Source organism: Talpa occidentalis, unplaced genomic scaffold (assembly GCF_014898055.3).
Source record: "Talpa occidentalis isolate TD23 unplaced genomic scaffold, MPIMG_talOcc4v2.1 talOcc4.11, whole genome shotgun sequence".
Taxonomy (NCBI): Eukaryota; Metazoa; Chordata; class Mammalia; order Eulipotyphla; family Talpidae; genus Talpa; species Talpa occidentalis.
Genome location: NW_023601104.1, coordinates 47396365 through 47414279, shown reverse-complemented (window position 1 = coordinate 47414279; position 17915 = coordinate 47396365). Strand labels below are relative to the sequence as shown.

The 17915-nt window shown below is 35.0% G+C and overlaps 1 protein-coding gene across 2 annotated transcripts in view; it reads right to left on the bottom strand.

Annotated features, from left to right (window-relative positions):
- SCFD1 (sec1 family domain containing 1) overlaps positions 1-17915 on the bottom strand; it is a 98009-nt gene that overhangs the window by 74538 nt on the left and 5556 nt on the right. For both annotated transcript variants that reach the window (XM_037503174.2, XM_054689620.1), the window contains exons 3-8: positions 16503-16591; positions 15951-16041; positions 12366-12488; positions 11085-11172; positions 7305-7394; positions 991-1046 (exon numbers count right to left, since the gene is read on the bottom strand). In XM_037503174.2, the coding sequence (XP_037359071.1) occupies positions 991-1046; positions 7305-7394; positions 11085-11172; positions 12366-12488; positions 15951-16041; positions 16503-16591 (537 nt within the window). The remainder of the gene's footprint in view (positions 1-990; positions 1047-7304; positions 7395-11084; positions 11173-12365; positions 12489-15950; positions 16042-16502; positions 16592-17915) is intronic.

Genomic DNA, 17915 nt, shown 5'->3' with positions numbered 1-17915 from the left:
CTGCCTTGAGCCGCTGTTACTGTTGCTAGTTCTCCTCTCTGGGTATCAGACCAGCATCTTTGTAGTTTCTGGACTAAGTTTTCAGCGGAGCCATGGCATGATCCAACACAGTCTCACTGTATGCATGCAGTCCCCTCATCCACCCACTACTGGGGGAAACAGGTAGGGAGGAATTGTGACTTTCTAAGCATAGTCTTCCTCACTGGCGGTCCTTCCTGCACCTAGTTCATCCCAGTATCTAATTATCTCCCATGGTTACATCCACTAGAGCAATTTTGCAGTCTCTGGGCGAGTGCAGGCATAAATGACCACGGTTTCCACCCTGGCAGAAGCCTCTCCCCCACTCATGCTTTTGCTGCCCAGAGTTGAATTTCTTCAGCCATCTCCTCTGTTGCACACAGTCAGTGTAGGTCCCTGGTTATCACAAGGCACTTCAGTTTTGATCCATGTTGCAGGATCCTCTGTGTCGAGTCCCCAACTGCACTATCAGTTCATTCTCCCCTGAGCAAAGTAGGGAGATTATTCTGATACCATCTTCCTGGAGTTCTCTTATTATTTTTTTAATTTTGAAGCAAATTTTTAAATGCTCAACTTAAACTATTTTATTCCAATACAGTGGGAAGACAAAATGCACTATACCATTTTCAAAATAATGACTGTTAATAAATATTTGCTAAATGAAGTATTAAATGATCTGGGGGGAATCTACTTGTCTACACTCTTCTTAGAGAGAGAAGGAATATTCATTTTACTAAAGAAACAGGACTGAAGGAGGACATTAGAGAAAACATTTTATGTCATCATGCTAGAAATTCCCAGTGATAACTTTTTATTTTTGGTATAATTCCAAAGTAATAAATAAAAATATTTGTCTTTTGTACTTTATATAACCTATAGGAATCACACTAAATATTAACAAAACCACCTGAAGTACTTACAGAAATCAATTGACATATTATTTATCCCCAATGGATATTTGTGTGAACTCACCACAGCTACCATTTCTGCTGCTGTTCCTCTTGAACATCTGATTATAGGAACAGCACCTATTTAACAATAGATGTTAGCAATAATTTCAGATCTTAGCAATTAAGATACTTATAAAAAGTGAACAATAGATGTATCAAATTTCAGGCTACAAATAAAAGAATTTATAATATCAAGAGTTATAAGCAAGATTTCAAAAATGGACTTTTCCCTTAAATAAACATTGGGGAGACATAAAGACCTTCTTATATGATGTTGGCCAATGAGTATGACAAGATTTTTTTTTCTATTTATATTTCTCTCTATATATTTTACATCATTATTCATTTTTGTACAGTTTGCATTCTCCTCTGAGGTGTAAGCCCCATGAAATTCCTACCACTAAGTCACCCATGATCCATCACCATAGTCTCTTGTGCTCTTCCCACATGTTTTAATCACCCTCTCTCCCTTGCCCTGATGAATGTCTCTGATTTATAGTTGCCTGCTAGTTTATGACAAGATTTTTTAATGGAATGACTAAAACATCATTTTGATGCCTTACAGGAAGTGTCAAAGAGTCAAGTTACTTTTTATTCACAGGGTTCACGTTCATTTGACTTAAAAAAAATGAAAAGAGCTTACGTAGCTAATTCAGAAGTTTGGTAGTGTTTTTTTTTTTTCCCAAGTTAATAAGGATTATAGTCTTTTTAAAAAATATAAATTTAAAGATAATAGAAAACCGGTTCTTCACATAACGTAAAATGTTCCTAAAAGTTGGCTTTAATTTGGGGCCTCCCTGGTGGCGCAAGGGGTTAAGCACAGCACTATGAGGCTGTCCTGGCCTCTGCAGTGCAAGTTCGATCCCAGGCCAGCCAGGGAGCTGCCCACATGGTGCAGCAGACCTCTCCTGGCTCGCCTGCTGCTCCGCTCAGCAATGTGTTTCGGTCGTTCCACCTGTTCTATTTCCCGCACTGTCTCTGGTAAATCCTCTCGCCCCCACACCCCCTCTAAACTCCTGTGCCTCTGGCCTGCACCCAGTTCTTGTATGCATAAATAAATAAAATTTAAAAAAAAAAACTGGCCTTAACTTACTAGACCTCTTAATTTTTCTTTCTTACGCCTATAAATTTTATCATTACAACAAAGGAGTGAAGAATATACATGATGGAGGACAGACACTTTCATAAAAAGTGCCAGAGCAAGGAAAACAAAAGCAAAAAATAAATGAATGGGATTACATCAGGCTAACAAATTTCTGAATAGAGAAAGAAATCATTTTAAAAAAAGATACTGCATAGGAAAAAGTATCCACACATTATTCATCTGAAAAGGGACCAATACCCAAAATCTATAAAGAACTCATACAATTTAACAAGAAAGCAAGCAAAGAATCCAATGAAAAAATGGGCAGGAGAGCTAAAAAGACACTTCTTTAAAGACAATCAGATGGCCAATAGCACATGAAAAACCATAATGAGATACCACCTCACTCCTGTGAGAATGTAATCTTTCAAATAAAAGAATCATCTAATTTGGTGAGGAGATGGAAAAAAAGGAACCCTCAATACACTGCTGGCGGACATGTAGACTGGTCCATTCCCAATGGAAAACAGTATGAGGTTCCTCAAAATATTAAAAGTAGATCTGCCTCTGATCCCACAATTCCACTCTTAGGTATCTGCCTGAATTAAAAAAATCACTAATTTGAACAGTTATATATGGACTCCTATGTTCACTGAAGCATTACTTACAAAGCCAAGCTATGGACACAACCTAAATGTCCATGAATAGAACTGTGGATTAAGATGGTGTTGTATATCTACACAATAGGATAATACGTGGCTATTAAAAAGATTAACTCATCCCATTGTGACAATGTAGTTGAAACTGGAGGGCATTACGCTAAGTGAAACAGTCAAAAGGAGAAAGGTAAATACCAGATGATTTCATTCATATGGAATATAGAGAAAACAAACAATAAAACACAATTAACTCCCCACCCCTCAACAAAGGAACAGACAAAACTAAACCAAAATAAGTCCTAGAAATATGACTGCAGAACTGAGATGACTAGAAGAGGAGGGTAGGAACAAAGGTAGAATAAGACACAATGTTCTATGTTTAATAAAGTTCTGGGGTGCTGGGTGGTATGTATGGGGTGAGAAAATATATCTAATGAGGTGTGAACCTATTCTCCTAAATAAAACATAGTGTTTTATAAACCAATGTTACCTTGGTAAAGGAAAAAAAAAATGGTGTTTGAAAAACTGGACAAACACAAGCAAAAGAATAAACCTGGAACACTATTTTACACTATACACATAAATTAAGTCATAAGGGATTAAAATTTTGAATGAAAGACCTGAATCCATAAAAGCCCTAGAAAAAAACATAGGCACTAGAGCTCTTTGCCAGTAAATCTTGGTGATGGTTTTTTTGGATCTGACTCTGGAAGCAAAGGAAACAAAAGCAAAAATAAACATGTGGAACAATATCAAGCTAAGACGCTTCTAGACAACAAAGGAAACCATTAACAAAATGAAAAGAGGACCTACTGAATGGGAGAAAATATTTACAAATCATGTATCTGATAAGGAGCTACTAAATAAAGAACTCAGAACTTGACAGCAAACGAATTATTAAAAAATGGGCAGAAGATCTGCATGGATATTATTCTAAAGAAGACAAAACAGGCAATGGGTATATGAAAAGATGCTCAACATAACTAATCATCAGGAAAATACAAATAAAAACCAGAACAAGATACCACCTTCTAGCTGTCAGTATAGGCTATTATCAAAAAACCAAGAAAAAACAAATGGTGGGAATATTGAGAAAACTCTTGTGCACAGTTGGTGGGAATGTAAGTTGGAGCACCTTCTAAGGAAAATATAGTGTAGAGGAGCTCAAAAAATGAAAAATAAAGCTACCACATGATTTGGCAATTCTACTTCTTGGTATTTACCTAAAGAAAAGCACAAAAGAGAAAAGACAGATGTACTCCCATGTCCACTGCACATTATTTACAACTGCTAAGATGTGGAAACAACAAAAATGCCCATTGATGGATTAAATGGACAAAAAGATGTGGTATAAAAATAGAAGTCATCAAAAAGAATGAGATCTTGCCATCTTGAGACAATATGGATAGACCTTGGGGGCATTAGCTAAATGAAATATCAGAGAATGACAAATACTCTATGATCTCACCTTAGATGTGAAATCTAAAACCAAAATAAAATGAAAAAAAATCAGCTCATGGATACGGAAAACAGATTAGCAGTTGTTGGAAGTTGGGGCTTGGGGAAGATGGGTGAAATAGAAGAAACTCGGTCAAAAGGTACTAACTTCCAGTTATAAAATAAGTCATGGGCATGTAATAAACAGTATGGTGACTACAGTTAGTATTATTAACTATATAATTATTACAGTATTATTGTCCTGCATATTTGAAATCTTAAAATCTTGAAAGTGTGCATGATGAGAAAAGAAATTTTGTTACTATGTACGGCAATGTGTGTTAACTAAATTTGCTATGATGATCATTTTGAAAATATACAAATATTAAATCATCATGTTGTGTATCTGAAACGAAAATATGTCATTTATACATTCAAAAATGACTGAAATCCTAAAATAGAAAAAAATCTAATTGTCCGAAAATGCATATAACAAAGAACACAACAATATTTATATGCTAAAATTTTGCATTTTAGATCCTTTATATAAAATGCTTGGTCAACTACAAAAATAAAAATGTGGAATATCAGGAGATTTTTAAAATCTTTGTTTTCTTCTAATAGCAAATTTATTATATATCCTTGTCATAAAAATTTAAATATCAGAAACATACAAAGCTGGGCCTCCCCAGTGGCGGAGCGGTTGAGCGCTGGGTTGCGAAGCTGTCCGCAGCCTCTGCAGCGCCGGTTCGATCCCTGGCTGCTCCGTGGCCACCGGAGGAGGGTCCCACATGGCGCGCAGACCTCTCCTGCCGCCCGCTGCTCCCCTCAGCAGTGTGCTTCGGTCCTTCTGCCTGCTCTGCTCCCCACTCTTGCTCTGGTGAATTCTCTCACCCTCCCGCGCTTCTGACTGTACCCAGTGCTTGTATAAATAAAAATAAACAAACAAATAAAAATTAAAAATAAAACTTAAAAAAAAAAAAAAGAAACACTCAAAGCTAACATACTCGACTTCAACTACACAAAATAATCTCCATTAGGCCTCCCTGGTGGCATAAGGGGTCAAGATGCACCTTCTGAAGCTGTCCGCAGCCTCTACAGCATGAGTTTGATCCCCGGCCTACCAGGGAGCAACCCACATGGAGCAGCAGACCTCTCCTGACTCGCCTGCTGCTCCCCTCAGCAGTGTACTTCAGTTGATATGCCTTTTCTGTTCCCGGCTCTGTCTCTGGTGAATCCTCTCACCCCCTACACCTCTAGCCTGTACCCCAGCTCTTGTATGCATAAATAAATAAATCTTTAAAAAAATAATCTCCATTAAAAATTATATATGTGATGCTTTCAGGTTATTTCTACATATAATCTAAATAAGTACAATATACGGCATGAAAAAACTCGGAAATAGGATGTTATACTTTTCTTAATTTTGTTTTTCCTTGACAATTTGTTATCAACCCATGTGAAATTGGCATTAATTTCAAATTCTCCTTTTAAAAAAAATCACTTTCTGGCACTCTACATAAAGACGGCATTAACACTATAGTGGTCTTTATTAAGACTTCTCTTTTTCAGTCTACCCTTCCTTGAAAACATAGCTATCATCAAGCAAAATAACTTTTAATGTCCATAATAACCCCAGTACTTACAAAATGTTGTAGATTATGTAATATGGCAAGATACAAAGATTAACTATATGTCTGTCAACTGAAAGTTGTATACATGTGCTTTCTTAAAAACAAAAAACAACCTTATTAGAAGGAACTGAGAGTGATCAAAATCATCAGAAACTGGAAGAGGGTAAAACTCTGGGAAAGATATACTTGAAAGGTAAGATATGCTTTCCACCGGTTTTCCTTGTGAGGGTACTTTCAAGTTTGCTTGGCACACAGGAAAAAGATCTTAAGTAGAAAACAGAAGAGTTACTGAGTGGAGGAATCAAACACAAAATTTCAGGGCAGTAAATTAAAGGGAAAAAATCTCTGGAAGGGAAATCTCAAAATCTGCACACACATTCTCCTCAAATTTTGTTTGTATCTTAAACTGTGCATGGTATCTCTTTAATTTTCTCAAAAGTGCAATTATATTTCTAAACAGGTGTAATAGTAAAGCATAAACTAAAAGCATTAGATACTAAACACAGTGTAGATAAAATTTTTATGCTTTAAAACCTTGAGAGTACAGTAGATTAGTATTATATATAAATGTGTTTTCTGGAGTCTTGGGAGTAAGCCTTGTTACAAGGCATAGATCCTTCTACTTAGAAGTGTATTTGAAAATTTTCATAATAATACATTAAAAGAAAATTAATAGGCATGTAAGTGAAGTCACCAAATCAATCAAACAATACATTGAAAGTTACAATTGGGGGTGCCTCCCTGGTGGCACAAGGGGTTAAGACGCAATCTATGAAGCTGTCTGGGGTCACTGTGGCACGAGTTCGATCCCCGGCCAGCCAGGGAGCAACCCACATAGTGCAGCAGACCTCTCCTGCCTCGCCCGCTGCTCCCCTCAGCAGTATACTTCGGTCGATCTGCCTGTTCTGTTTCCTGCTCTGGTGAATCCTCTCATACCTTACACCTCTGGCCTGTACCCAAGCTCTTGTATGCATAAATATATCTTAAAAAAAAAAAAGAAGTTACAATTGGGCCTCCCTGGTGGCACTAGGGGTTGGGATGCAATCTATGAAGCTATCCACAGCCACTACAGCATTAGTTTGATCCCTGGCTAGGAAGCTACCCACATGGCACAGCAGACTGCTCCTGACTCGCCCACTGATCCCCTCAGCAGTGTATTTCAGTCAATCCGCATGTTCTGTTCCCGACTCTGTCTCTGGTGAATCCTCTCACTCCCCGTACCTCTGGCCTATACCCCAGTTCTTGTATGTATAAATAAATAAGTCTTTAAAAAAAAAAGTTACCATTACCAAAGATGTTTAAAGAAACAACTCAATATATGTGCTAAATACTAACTTAAGAATAACTAAAAGACACAAAACTCAAATTATTAGAAGAATTATGATCTTATATAGCGTACTATCTAGATTTTATGCCAACTCTGGACAAAAAGTCTGTACAGATCCAGATTAAAAAAGGGGGGTCATTCTAATCAGTTGCTAAATAATTTCCTTTGAATAGTCAGAAAGGTGTGAAAACTTACCCAAAGTAACAAAAAAACAGAAGAGGCTGTCAACAATAGTGTCCATAACAGTTTCCATTTCTGTGTCTGTGATATCCGGCCTGTTAATGGCTAAAATAACAAAGGTGAAGAAGAAATAAGTGACCAAGTCTTCTCAATTAAACCCTTAAAATTATTACTGAACTTCCAATCAATATAGTTTGATAACATATGTAATACTAAGATTATTTTGTACATCAGAGTTTTAATGCTTTAACATTTTTTAATGTGAACAAGTATCTATTAAAGATTGTAATCAAAGCAGTACTATGAAGAGTAGTAAGAAAAAAAATTCACGACATAAGCTATACGAAGGTTTTGCCAGAGCACATAGGACAATAAATACTGTATTCCATAATTTTATTCACAAATAGTAGGTGGCCTCAAAGAACTACTGATGTTATTATCTGACTACCACCAGCACAGGACAAAGTAAATCAATTATGACAAGACCAATATTACATATCATTTTATTTATATTATAATAAGTTGCCTATATTTTCTGCTCTCTTTGACTGTATATAAGCTCCCAAACTTTATTTAAAAAAAATTTCTTAGCCCTTTTCCCAGATTCAATTCAATGTATTTGGAATAATTCTAAGAAATCTGAAATTTTGACAGGTGATTTATACAGCTACATTTTAAGAAACACTGCCTTGAAGACTGTCCCTGACAGTCAGAAATCTTACCTTATTCATCTCATCTCTCACAATAGCTAGGGTCCAGAATTTGACAAAGTATATGTTCACTATTTGTTCCAATAACAAATGTCTATGTTATCTAAAACATTATATATTTCTAATTTGTCAATCATGTATGTGAAAAATACTAAATTTAACAACAGAATTTGTGTTAGCATGAGAGACAAGGCGCTCCAATTGGATATGTCAAAATATTTAAAGAAAATATTGCCTATGCAGAAAATAAAACAATAACAAAGAACTCAACCAAGCAATCAGAATCTGGACTGGGAAACGCGCTAACACTTGATGTTGCAGGCTGCCATCTATCAAATCAGATGACAGAAATGGCATAAAAATACTATTCAGAGGAGACCAATCAGGGGAATACTTGGTTGTGTCAATCACTTTTACAGGTAAAATCTATATAGAAGTCTCCAGTTCTTAGGTCCTATAGCCTAGTTCCCACACCTCTGAATGAGAGGTCTAATTATGTAATTATATAATGGCTTACCAATCTTAAACTATTCAATAATAACCTCAACTCTACTGAGATAACAATCTGATTAATCTGAGATGGGTCTCATGAGTCTAACAAGAAAACTCTTCTTCAATTGAGTAAGTTCCCAGTCCACAAAAAGTAGGTGATACCAATCAAAACCATGGCATTAACATACTTATTTTTAGGAACAATCTGTTTCAGATTGTCAGTTAAAGCACTGACAATACTTGAGAAATTTGGTATGAAATTACATAATGGCTAAGTGCACTATCTCTTAAATGAGTGCTTGGGTTTCATAACTTATTTCTAGTTATTTAATATGTCCTGTTTCTTAACCTGGAAAATGGAAATAATACTGCTTACATCACAAAGTTTTCTAAGGAGTAAATGAGTTTATATAACAAATGCTTATAAAAGCAATATACTATTATAATTATACTATTGAGAATACGGGCAATTAATCACATGGGTAAATATAAATGCTTATAGATTATTGTTATTATAATTACATTATTGATAACCTGGAAAATGAATCGAGTTACACTTTAAAATTAATAATTTTAGACTTTTTTTGGGTTGAGAGATATAAAATTTAATAAGTACTTGAAAAATAAAGCTAGACTGATAAATTTTTCAGAATTATTTAAATTACTGGATTTGTAAATCTGCTTCTTTCTAGTATGTGAAGTACTTAAGAAAATTTAATATACTGAAGCAATTTAAAGTGTTTAAAGGAAGCCTCCCCAGTGGCAGTGGGTGGAGCACAGCGCTGTGAAGTTGTCCGCAGCCTCTGCAGCATGGGTTCAATTCCCGGCTGGCCAGGGAGATTCCCACATGGCATGGCAGACCTCTCCTGTTATGCCCACTGCTCCCCTCAGCAGTGCTTTCAGTCTGTCTGCCTGTTCTGCTCCCCACTCTGTCTCTGGTGAATCCTCTCACCTTCCCGTGAATCTGGTCTGTAACCCAGCTATTGTATTAAAAAAAAAAAAATCTTTAAAAAAAAAGTGCTTAAAGGAATTTAAAATCTGCTAAGCTAATTAAATGAGGATGATTGGGGGCATCCCTGGTGGTGCAGCAGGTTGAGCACAGCACTGTGAAGTTGTCCACAACCTCTGCCATAAGGGTTCAATTCCTGGCTGGCCAGGGAGATTCCCAAATGGTGTGGCAGACCTCTCCTGTCATGCCCACTGCTCCCCTCAGCAGTATATTTCTGTCATCTGCCTGTTCTGCTCCCTCTGGTGAATCCTCTCACCCTCCCACGCTTCTGGCCTGTACCCGAGCTTTAAAAAAAAAAAAAAAAATGAGGATGATTGGAATTCAGTCTATTAAGTCTGAGTTAACTGATCAAACAAAAGTAAAGGTGCTTGTTTTTATGTAACTGATTTTACTAATAAAATAAAATTTTTAAGTTTAGTTTACAGATTTAAATGAAACTAGGTTTTAAATATGTAATTCAATTAAGTAGCTAATTAATTTAAAACTCAACTAATTATAAGTAGACAACTACTGGTAAATATCTCTTGCATAGCAATTTAACAAATACTTATATACTCTTTTAAGAACACTGTTTAATTTCAACAAGAAAGTATGCTATGGAACTCAGTGAAACCAAAAGATTGTTATGTTCTTTAAGGCAGCTGACCACTGCTTTATAATTGGATACCAATGCTTTGTAATTGGATACCAGCATCTCGGGCAGAGAAATTTCTATATAAAAGCAAGGTTAACACACTACAGAATACCTGGCCTTCCTAGTCCTCGGTCACTAAACACTAGGAGCAGCATTGATAACATTTCTTATAATGTGCCAGAGAATTTTCTAGGTATTTTACATACATTAAACCCAATCAATTACCACAAAAATTCTATGAGGTAGATAGTATTACTGTCCACATTGTACAAATGGAGAGGGTAAAAACAGAGAAGCAAAATAACTTGTTCTTGTCCAAGGTAGAAGTACTAAAATATGTATTTTTTTTTAAAATAAATTTATTTATGCACACAAGAGCTGGGGTACAGGCCAGAGATATGTGTGTGTGTGTGTGTGTGTGTGTGTGTGTGTGAGAGGATTCACCAGAGACAGAGTGGGGAACTGAACAGGCAGATTGACCAAAGTACACTGCTGAGGGGAGCAGCAGGCAAGTCAGGAGAGGTCTGCTGCGCCATGTGGGTTGCTCCCTGACCGGCCGGGGATTGAATTCATGTTGCAGAGGCTGCAGATTGCTCCACAGTGCGGTGCCCAACCCCTTGCGCCACCAGGGAGGTCTGGAAGTACTAAAATATTAACTGATTCCTACTACTAAAACACTGTCGTATTTGCTATGACTGAACCTTTCATGCAAGTTGCTCTAGGGATAACTAAAAGAGCAAAGAATTGGTATTCCAGTAAGCTTACAGGTTTACTGAATACTGCTTATATGTGACAATTCAGTCTGAGACTTCATTCTGTGTGCTTTCTAAAATCTTTTACATCTCTACTGCTGTACAGATAACTGGTTTTGGAGTATACTGAAACGTGTTCACTATTTATCTCATACCATTCACTTGTTTAACAATTACAATAGTCCTATCATTACATACCACGATATGAAACGAGCTCCTTATTTTGATTACATAATACAAACATATCATCTTCCAAGGTTATAAAATTGAGATACTGATCAAAAACCTAGAAAAAGAGCAGGATTATAAATTAGTTTTAGAATACAGCCATAATAAAGCACATTTAATCTCCAGTAGTAAAATTGGAAAAAATTATAATTATATTCAATAAGTAAAATATCATACCATGTAGACTGCCTAATTGGGCAAGAATGAGGAGTTAATATTAAAAATCAATAAAAACAAGTCTTTGGGCAGTGAATGTCAGGAAGAGAATAACATTTTCAGAATACAAAAGTTTGGAAGACATAAAAACTTGAATCGTGGTTGGGATGGGACTGTATATCTATTTTAGGGAGAAAACAGAATTTTATTTTTTTATATTCACTTTAACATCACATTTTCCCAAGAAATCATAGTAAGTTTGCCCACCATGAATTTTTTATACAGTGTTTCTTTAGAAACACAAGCAACTGAAAAATTGAGAAAACTACTTGAAATACATTAAATTTAAAACAACTTGAAAACCATTCCTATTATTTTATGCAAAATTAACAATAAATTTTGAAAGAGGAAGAACATCAAGCTTCAAAAACTAATCACAGGGAGCAGTGGATCATTTAAATCTAAGAAAGAAAAATCAATGGGAAAAAATAGTAAGTAAATACGTGGTTGTTCAGTCCTTTATTAGACCTACATCATTCATAGGTACTTTCATTTTTTTTGATCAAATTCAAAAAGCACAGAGTACACAGAGTCATAATCAGGACTAGATTTTACAAATTTATTTATAACTAAGCTCAATTTGACTTAAAAATCACAATGATGTATAGCCTGTTGTTAATTCCTTTTTTCTTATAATGTGCAACATAGCCTTTTTGGATTTTCTCTAATGAAAGATCTGGAGATAGCATAGTGACTAAAGCATTTACAGATTAAACAAATGTCAACATGTTTTGAGTACAATATTATGACAACCGTTGAACTCAGCTGAGATACAAAAATTATGCAAATTCCAGTCTAAAGCAAAACTGATACTGCTTTTTATTTTGTCTTTCAAATTCACTGAGTAATAGTTTTGGTTTATTTTGTCTAGTTCACACTGAAGATAATTCACATTAGAACTCTTTCTAAAAGATTAAATATTTCTTAGGTTGCTCTGGTTCTTTGTGAATTAGACATTTATGAAAATTAACAAGTCATAGGATACTATTAAATTTTAGATTAACAAAATGTAATCAGCTAATCAAAATTTCTTACCTTGGCTACTTGTGCTACTGCACTAGCTGCTAATGCTGCATTTGCAATATCTTCCAGTTTACTTCTTGAAATGGCAGAAATAAAGTTTAAATAATATGATTCATAGAGTTGATTTCGAAGATCCTATAAATACAATGAATACTTCACTTTTACAGAATAGTATAAAGGGTGATCAAGAATACAAACCTCTTAGATACTATAAGAATAAGATTTTGGAGAATACAAGGTTATATTAATGATAATCAAAAATACCCCAAGAGAAAAAAACAGTACTGGTTACTTGTTTTAGTAGATGTAACTAATACTTATTTTAATAATTAGCTAATTTAAATTAAAATAAAATGATCAACATTACTCAATCCAGTCACATTTAAAGCTATCAATAAAATCTTACAACACTGCACATAGGCATTTTTCTTAAGTATATCCAGAAGTGGCTCTTTTATATAGTGAAATATTTATTATATCTGGCCGACACCATCACCATCTGTTGCTTTGGTCATGTGACAATACAACAAATACTTCCTTCTCTGTGCACAGAAATGTCATTATTTTCAGTGCTCACTTATAGATGCATTTCTTCTCAATCATGCAAGAGTAGCAGAATTTAAAGTTATGAAAATTCTTAAACTTCTTTCTTTTATTAAACTCTAGGCAAACAAATAATAAAAATACCATTATTTCCTCAAAACTAAAATATAATCAATTGTAAGAGGCACCATTATTTTATGCAACATTAAGAAAAAGTAGCACTGTCAATAAAATTTCTTAACACATCATTAATTTTAAGATGCATCTGATTTCAGAGATGTTAAAATGTGAAAAACTAAGGTGTTAAGAGCCTGTGAGCACAGTGACTGAAAAGGGCAGTGGTTGAACAAAGGTTGGGAGATTGGTTTAAAGGTGTTGATGATTGAGAGGATGGTGAAAATAAATATGTTGAGGATAACAGAAGCCATACTTCTCACCATCAGAGAAAGGAATGACAAATTTATAAAGGCAAAAAGAAAAATTAGAATGAATCCTGTATTTCTGAATTAAAACTATTTTGGAGATTATCTTTTCAATCTATCTAGAGGTGGATACAGAGATTTATAGAGTTAAATATATAAGTATATGTGCAATCACATATGTACATGCATACACTTCCTAGTTCATTAAGGTGGTATAAGAGCATGACACCTTAGTAGCAATGGGTACACTTGGTGCCTAGACACTGCTTCTAAATATCATTCTCTATAAAAAGCAACCAGAGGGCCTCCCCGGTGGCACAGCGGTTGAGCGCTGGGTTGTGAAGCTGTCCGCAGCCTCTGCAGCGCCAGTTCGATCCCCGGCTGCTCCCAGGCCACCGGAGGAGGGTCCCGCGTGGTGCACAGACCTCTCCTGCCGCCCGCTGCTCCCCTCAGCAGTGTACTTCGCTCCTTCTGCCTGCTCTGCTCCTCACTCTGGCTCTGGTGAATTCTCTCACCCTCCCGCGCTTCTGACTGTACCCACTGCTTGTATAAATAAATAAATAAATCTTTTTAAAAATAAATAAATAAATAAAAAGCAACCAGAGCTCCTTAAACAAATGGTTGAATCTTGGGCTGGGATAGAGAAAGAACAAGATAAGACTGGAACATCCTACCATGCCAAATTAGTCAAAGAATGATAGAGCCATTTCAAAAAGACACAGAAATTCAACAAAGTTGTAGGCGACAAGATCAATATATAAAAATCAACTGCTTATGTGTAAATGGAAAATGAAAAATCCTCTCAGTGAAATTAAGAAAACAATTCCATTCACAATAGGATTAAAAATTATGAAGGAAAAAAATTATGAAGGAATAAGTTTAACAAAAGAAACACAAAATTTGACTCTGAACACTATAACTCACTAATGAAAAGATCTAAATAAATGGAAAGATACCCCATGTTCATGGGTCACAAAATATTGTGAAGATGGCAATTCTCTCCACATTGATCTAGATTCAATGTAATTCCTATCAGAACCCTGGTGACGCTTTACAGAAATGGACAAGCTAATCCTAAATTATTTTGCATTAATCACACCAAAACAATTTTGAAAAAGCGGAACAAAGTTGGTCTAAACTTTCCAATTTCAAAACCTGCCAGAAAGCAATAGTAATCAAAACAGTGTAGTATTTGCATAAGAACAGACATAGGGATCAATGGAATAGATCTGAATTCCAGAAATAAACTAATGTATCTACTGTCAACTAATTTTGACAAAGTTGCAAAGACCATTCATTGGGAGATAAGAATCCTCTTTGACAAATCCTCTTTGACAAATGCTGTTTGTCAGTCACAGGACAGTCACACACAAAAGAATGAAGCTGGACACCTACCTCATGTCATATGTAAAAATTAACACTAAAGATCAAAGACATAAATGTAAGAGCCAAAACTCTAAAAATCTTAGAAGACACAAATAAAACAGTATGATTCTATTCAAAATATATGATTCTATTAAAAAATATATGATTCTATTCATATATAATATCCAGAATAGACACACAGAAACAAGTAGGGTAGGGGAGGAGGTGGGAGGACTGGGGATTAAGAGTTAAAGACACCAAAGGGTTTCTTTGGAGGTGATGAAAATGTTTTAAAATTGACTACAGTGATGGGTGCACAATTCTATTTACGTTGAAAGCCACTGAACTATACACTCTATACAATCTAAATAAGTAAACTGTATAGCATGCAAACTATATTTCAATGAAGCTGTTGTAAAAAGATGACAGAGGAAGGGATTGGAAAATAGTAACCCTTTAAAGGGGCACTGCCAAGTTTATGCAGGATTAAGAGGAATAGAGGTTTCGTTAAGCTTCATAGGACACAAAATATACAAACCTGATAATTTAAGTAGTAATTTGATACAATAGTCAATATGTATTCAAGTAAAGATACTTGTGTCTTGTAGCAGACAACAATAGCTACCTAGCCAATGTCTAGTTCCCCAATTTTCAATGCTAAAAGAATCCAGCTCTGTTTGGGATGGTGACACACTATCTATATATTAACTTTTACAGTCTCCCTAACCCAGTGAGACACAGATGTAAGACTTCTGGTAGTTGCTAGAAAGTTTAACTTTCTGATCAAAATAAACAGTCAGTATTGGCATTGTGCATTTCCTGCTTATGCTTGCCGTGAACATAGATGTGAGGTCTACGTGGCAGCTACAAACCACCTTGAATCTATGAAGCAACAAACAAGAGTGAAAACTGACAAAGATGATAGATCAAAAATATAGAAGGAGCTGGAGTCTTTAATTGTCTTACAGAGTTGCTATACTTACTTGGCCTTCTTACACCCAGACTTCCCATCTTTTAGTAAAATAAATCCCTAATTTTAAAGCTAATACAATTAGGTTTTCTGTTTTATTATAGTCACTCAATCTTATCAATATAATCCTTCTTCAGCCAAAAAACTTTTACTCTTTCAGGTTATTTAAAATTCAAAGGTAGTCTCAAAATTCAAAGTGGAAAAATAAGACTTTGTGATTGTTCATACTGAACATAAGAATGGCTTTTTTTTTCTAATTTTGTTGCCACATTTGTCAGGAAAATAAGAACTCATTACCTGGCACATTCTGTCAATATTTTCTTCAGTTGGCATTACAAAGTACACTGCTGGAACATCTGGAATAGGATCTCGATCAGAATGCAAAAGCCTAAAAGATACAAAGTACATAAAAATCATTTTTTCTTAGTCACTTATCTGAAAAGATAATTTAAAGCAATATTTCTCACACCAGTTCACAAGTTCAAGGACAGTGACTTTTTTGTTGTGATTCATCAGTTAACCCAACTTCCTCCTACCAGTGTTAATATTAAAATCCTAATCTTTTTAATCTTTATTTCTTAGAGTAAGACATTCTCTTTTATTAATATTCTCCCTGAATGAGAACTAAAGTATAGTCAAAATCAATTTTACTCCATTTTTCACAGAAATATGGTGGGAGGAAGTGAGTAGGAAGAAAGAGTAGGAAAACAGGAAGTTGAAAATCTTTAGAGCAACAGAAAAATTTAACCATAAATAAAATCAAATATATTTTTAAAATGAAAAGTATATGAAATCTTTAATTATGCATGAGAAAACAAATGTCACTATTAGAAATAAGCTACAACTCACAGATGCAGAGTGATGCCCATGTCTCTTAGTTCCTTTACAGATAGCAGAGGAGAGATGATATCTTGTCCAAATCGATCATAAATGAGCACCTAGTACACAAAATGTATTCTTTACATATAACTATCAATCAACAGTAAATAGAGAACTCATACTAAGACAATGTTGAAGAACATTTTATTAAATCATATATACTCAGTTTTTTTTTTCTTAAAAGATTTTTGCATACAAGAACTGGGGTACAGGCCAGAGGCGTGGGGGGGGGTGAAAGGATTCACCAGAGACAGAGTGGGGAGCAGAACAGGCAGACTGACTGAAATACACTGCTGAGGGGAGCAGAGGGCAAGTCAAGAGAGGTCTGCCGTGCCATGCGGGTAGCTCCCTGGCCAGGGATCGAACTTATGCTGCAGTGGCTGTGGGATAGCTTTGCAGGTTGCGTCTTAACCCCTTGTGCCACCAGGGAGGCCCCATACATACTCAATTCTTAACCTTACTTCAATTTAGTATTTCATATCATTATTTACCAATGCAGTAACTCATTCTTAAAAGCATTATTACTTAGGCTACAACAAATTAACAATTACATAAATTTCTTCCTATCAAATACTTTTTCTATTTTAAATAAAACATATTAAAGTATAAAATTTTCATGTCAGAACATACAGCACATTCATATAAACTTCACAGCTTATTTCAAATATGTTCTTTCTGAAAAAGTAAAAATCATCACTCTCAAAAGTAATTTGTAACAAGTTCAATGGCTATAAGAAAACTTTCTAATTTAAGCAGCTTAGCGTCCTAAAAAATGTTTACTTTAAATTTAAGTTCCTAATGAGTACCTATTAGCTTTATTCTGTCACATGCACTTCCTTACATTCTAAAAGTAATAAAACTGACACCTTTGAGATGTGGTAAGAAATCCAACAGGGTTTCCTAATTCAAATTCAGTTTTAGAGTTAAGGCAAATAAAAAAGACATTTCAACTAGTAAGTGTGTTTTACAACACCTTAAACATGCTGTTTTAAAAACATTGGCTTTCTTGAATGCCAAAAATCTTTCTGCTCAATTAACAAGAGGTTATAAATTGAACACAAAAATCTTTCCTTTTTAAATCTCAATACATCATATTATTAATCTTGTGATATAGAAATGCTAGGTCAAGAATTTGACTCAAATCACAAGAAATTCTCAAGCTATTTAATTTCAAAGCTAAAATATATAGCCCTTAGAAAAAGTAAATACAATTTATGTAAGTGTAATAAGAAGATGCCCATGAATAAGTAGGAAGGGGTGAATTAGGGGATATGCTGAAGTTTAAATTATGAATTCAATACAGATGACTTTAATCTTAGCATAAACTCAAAGGACTTAAAAGAATTTATGAGAATTTTCAAAACATCCGAAATTCTAACCAAG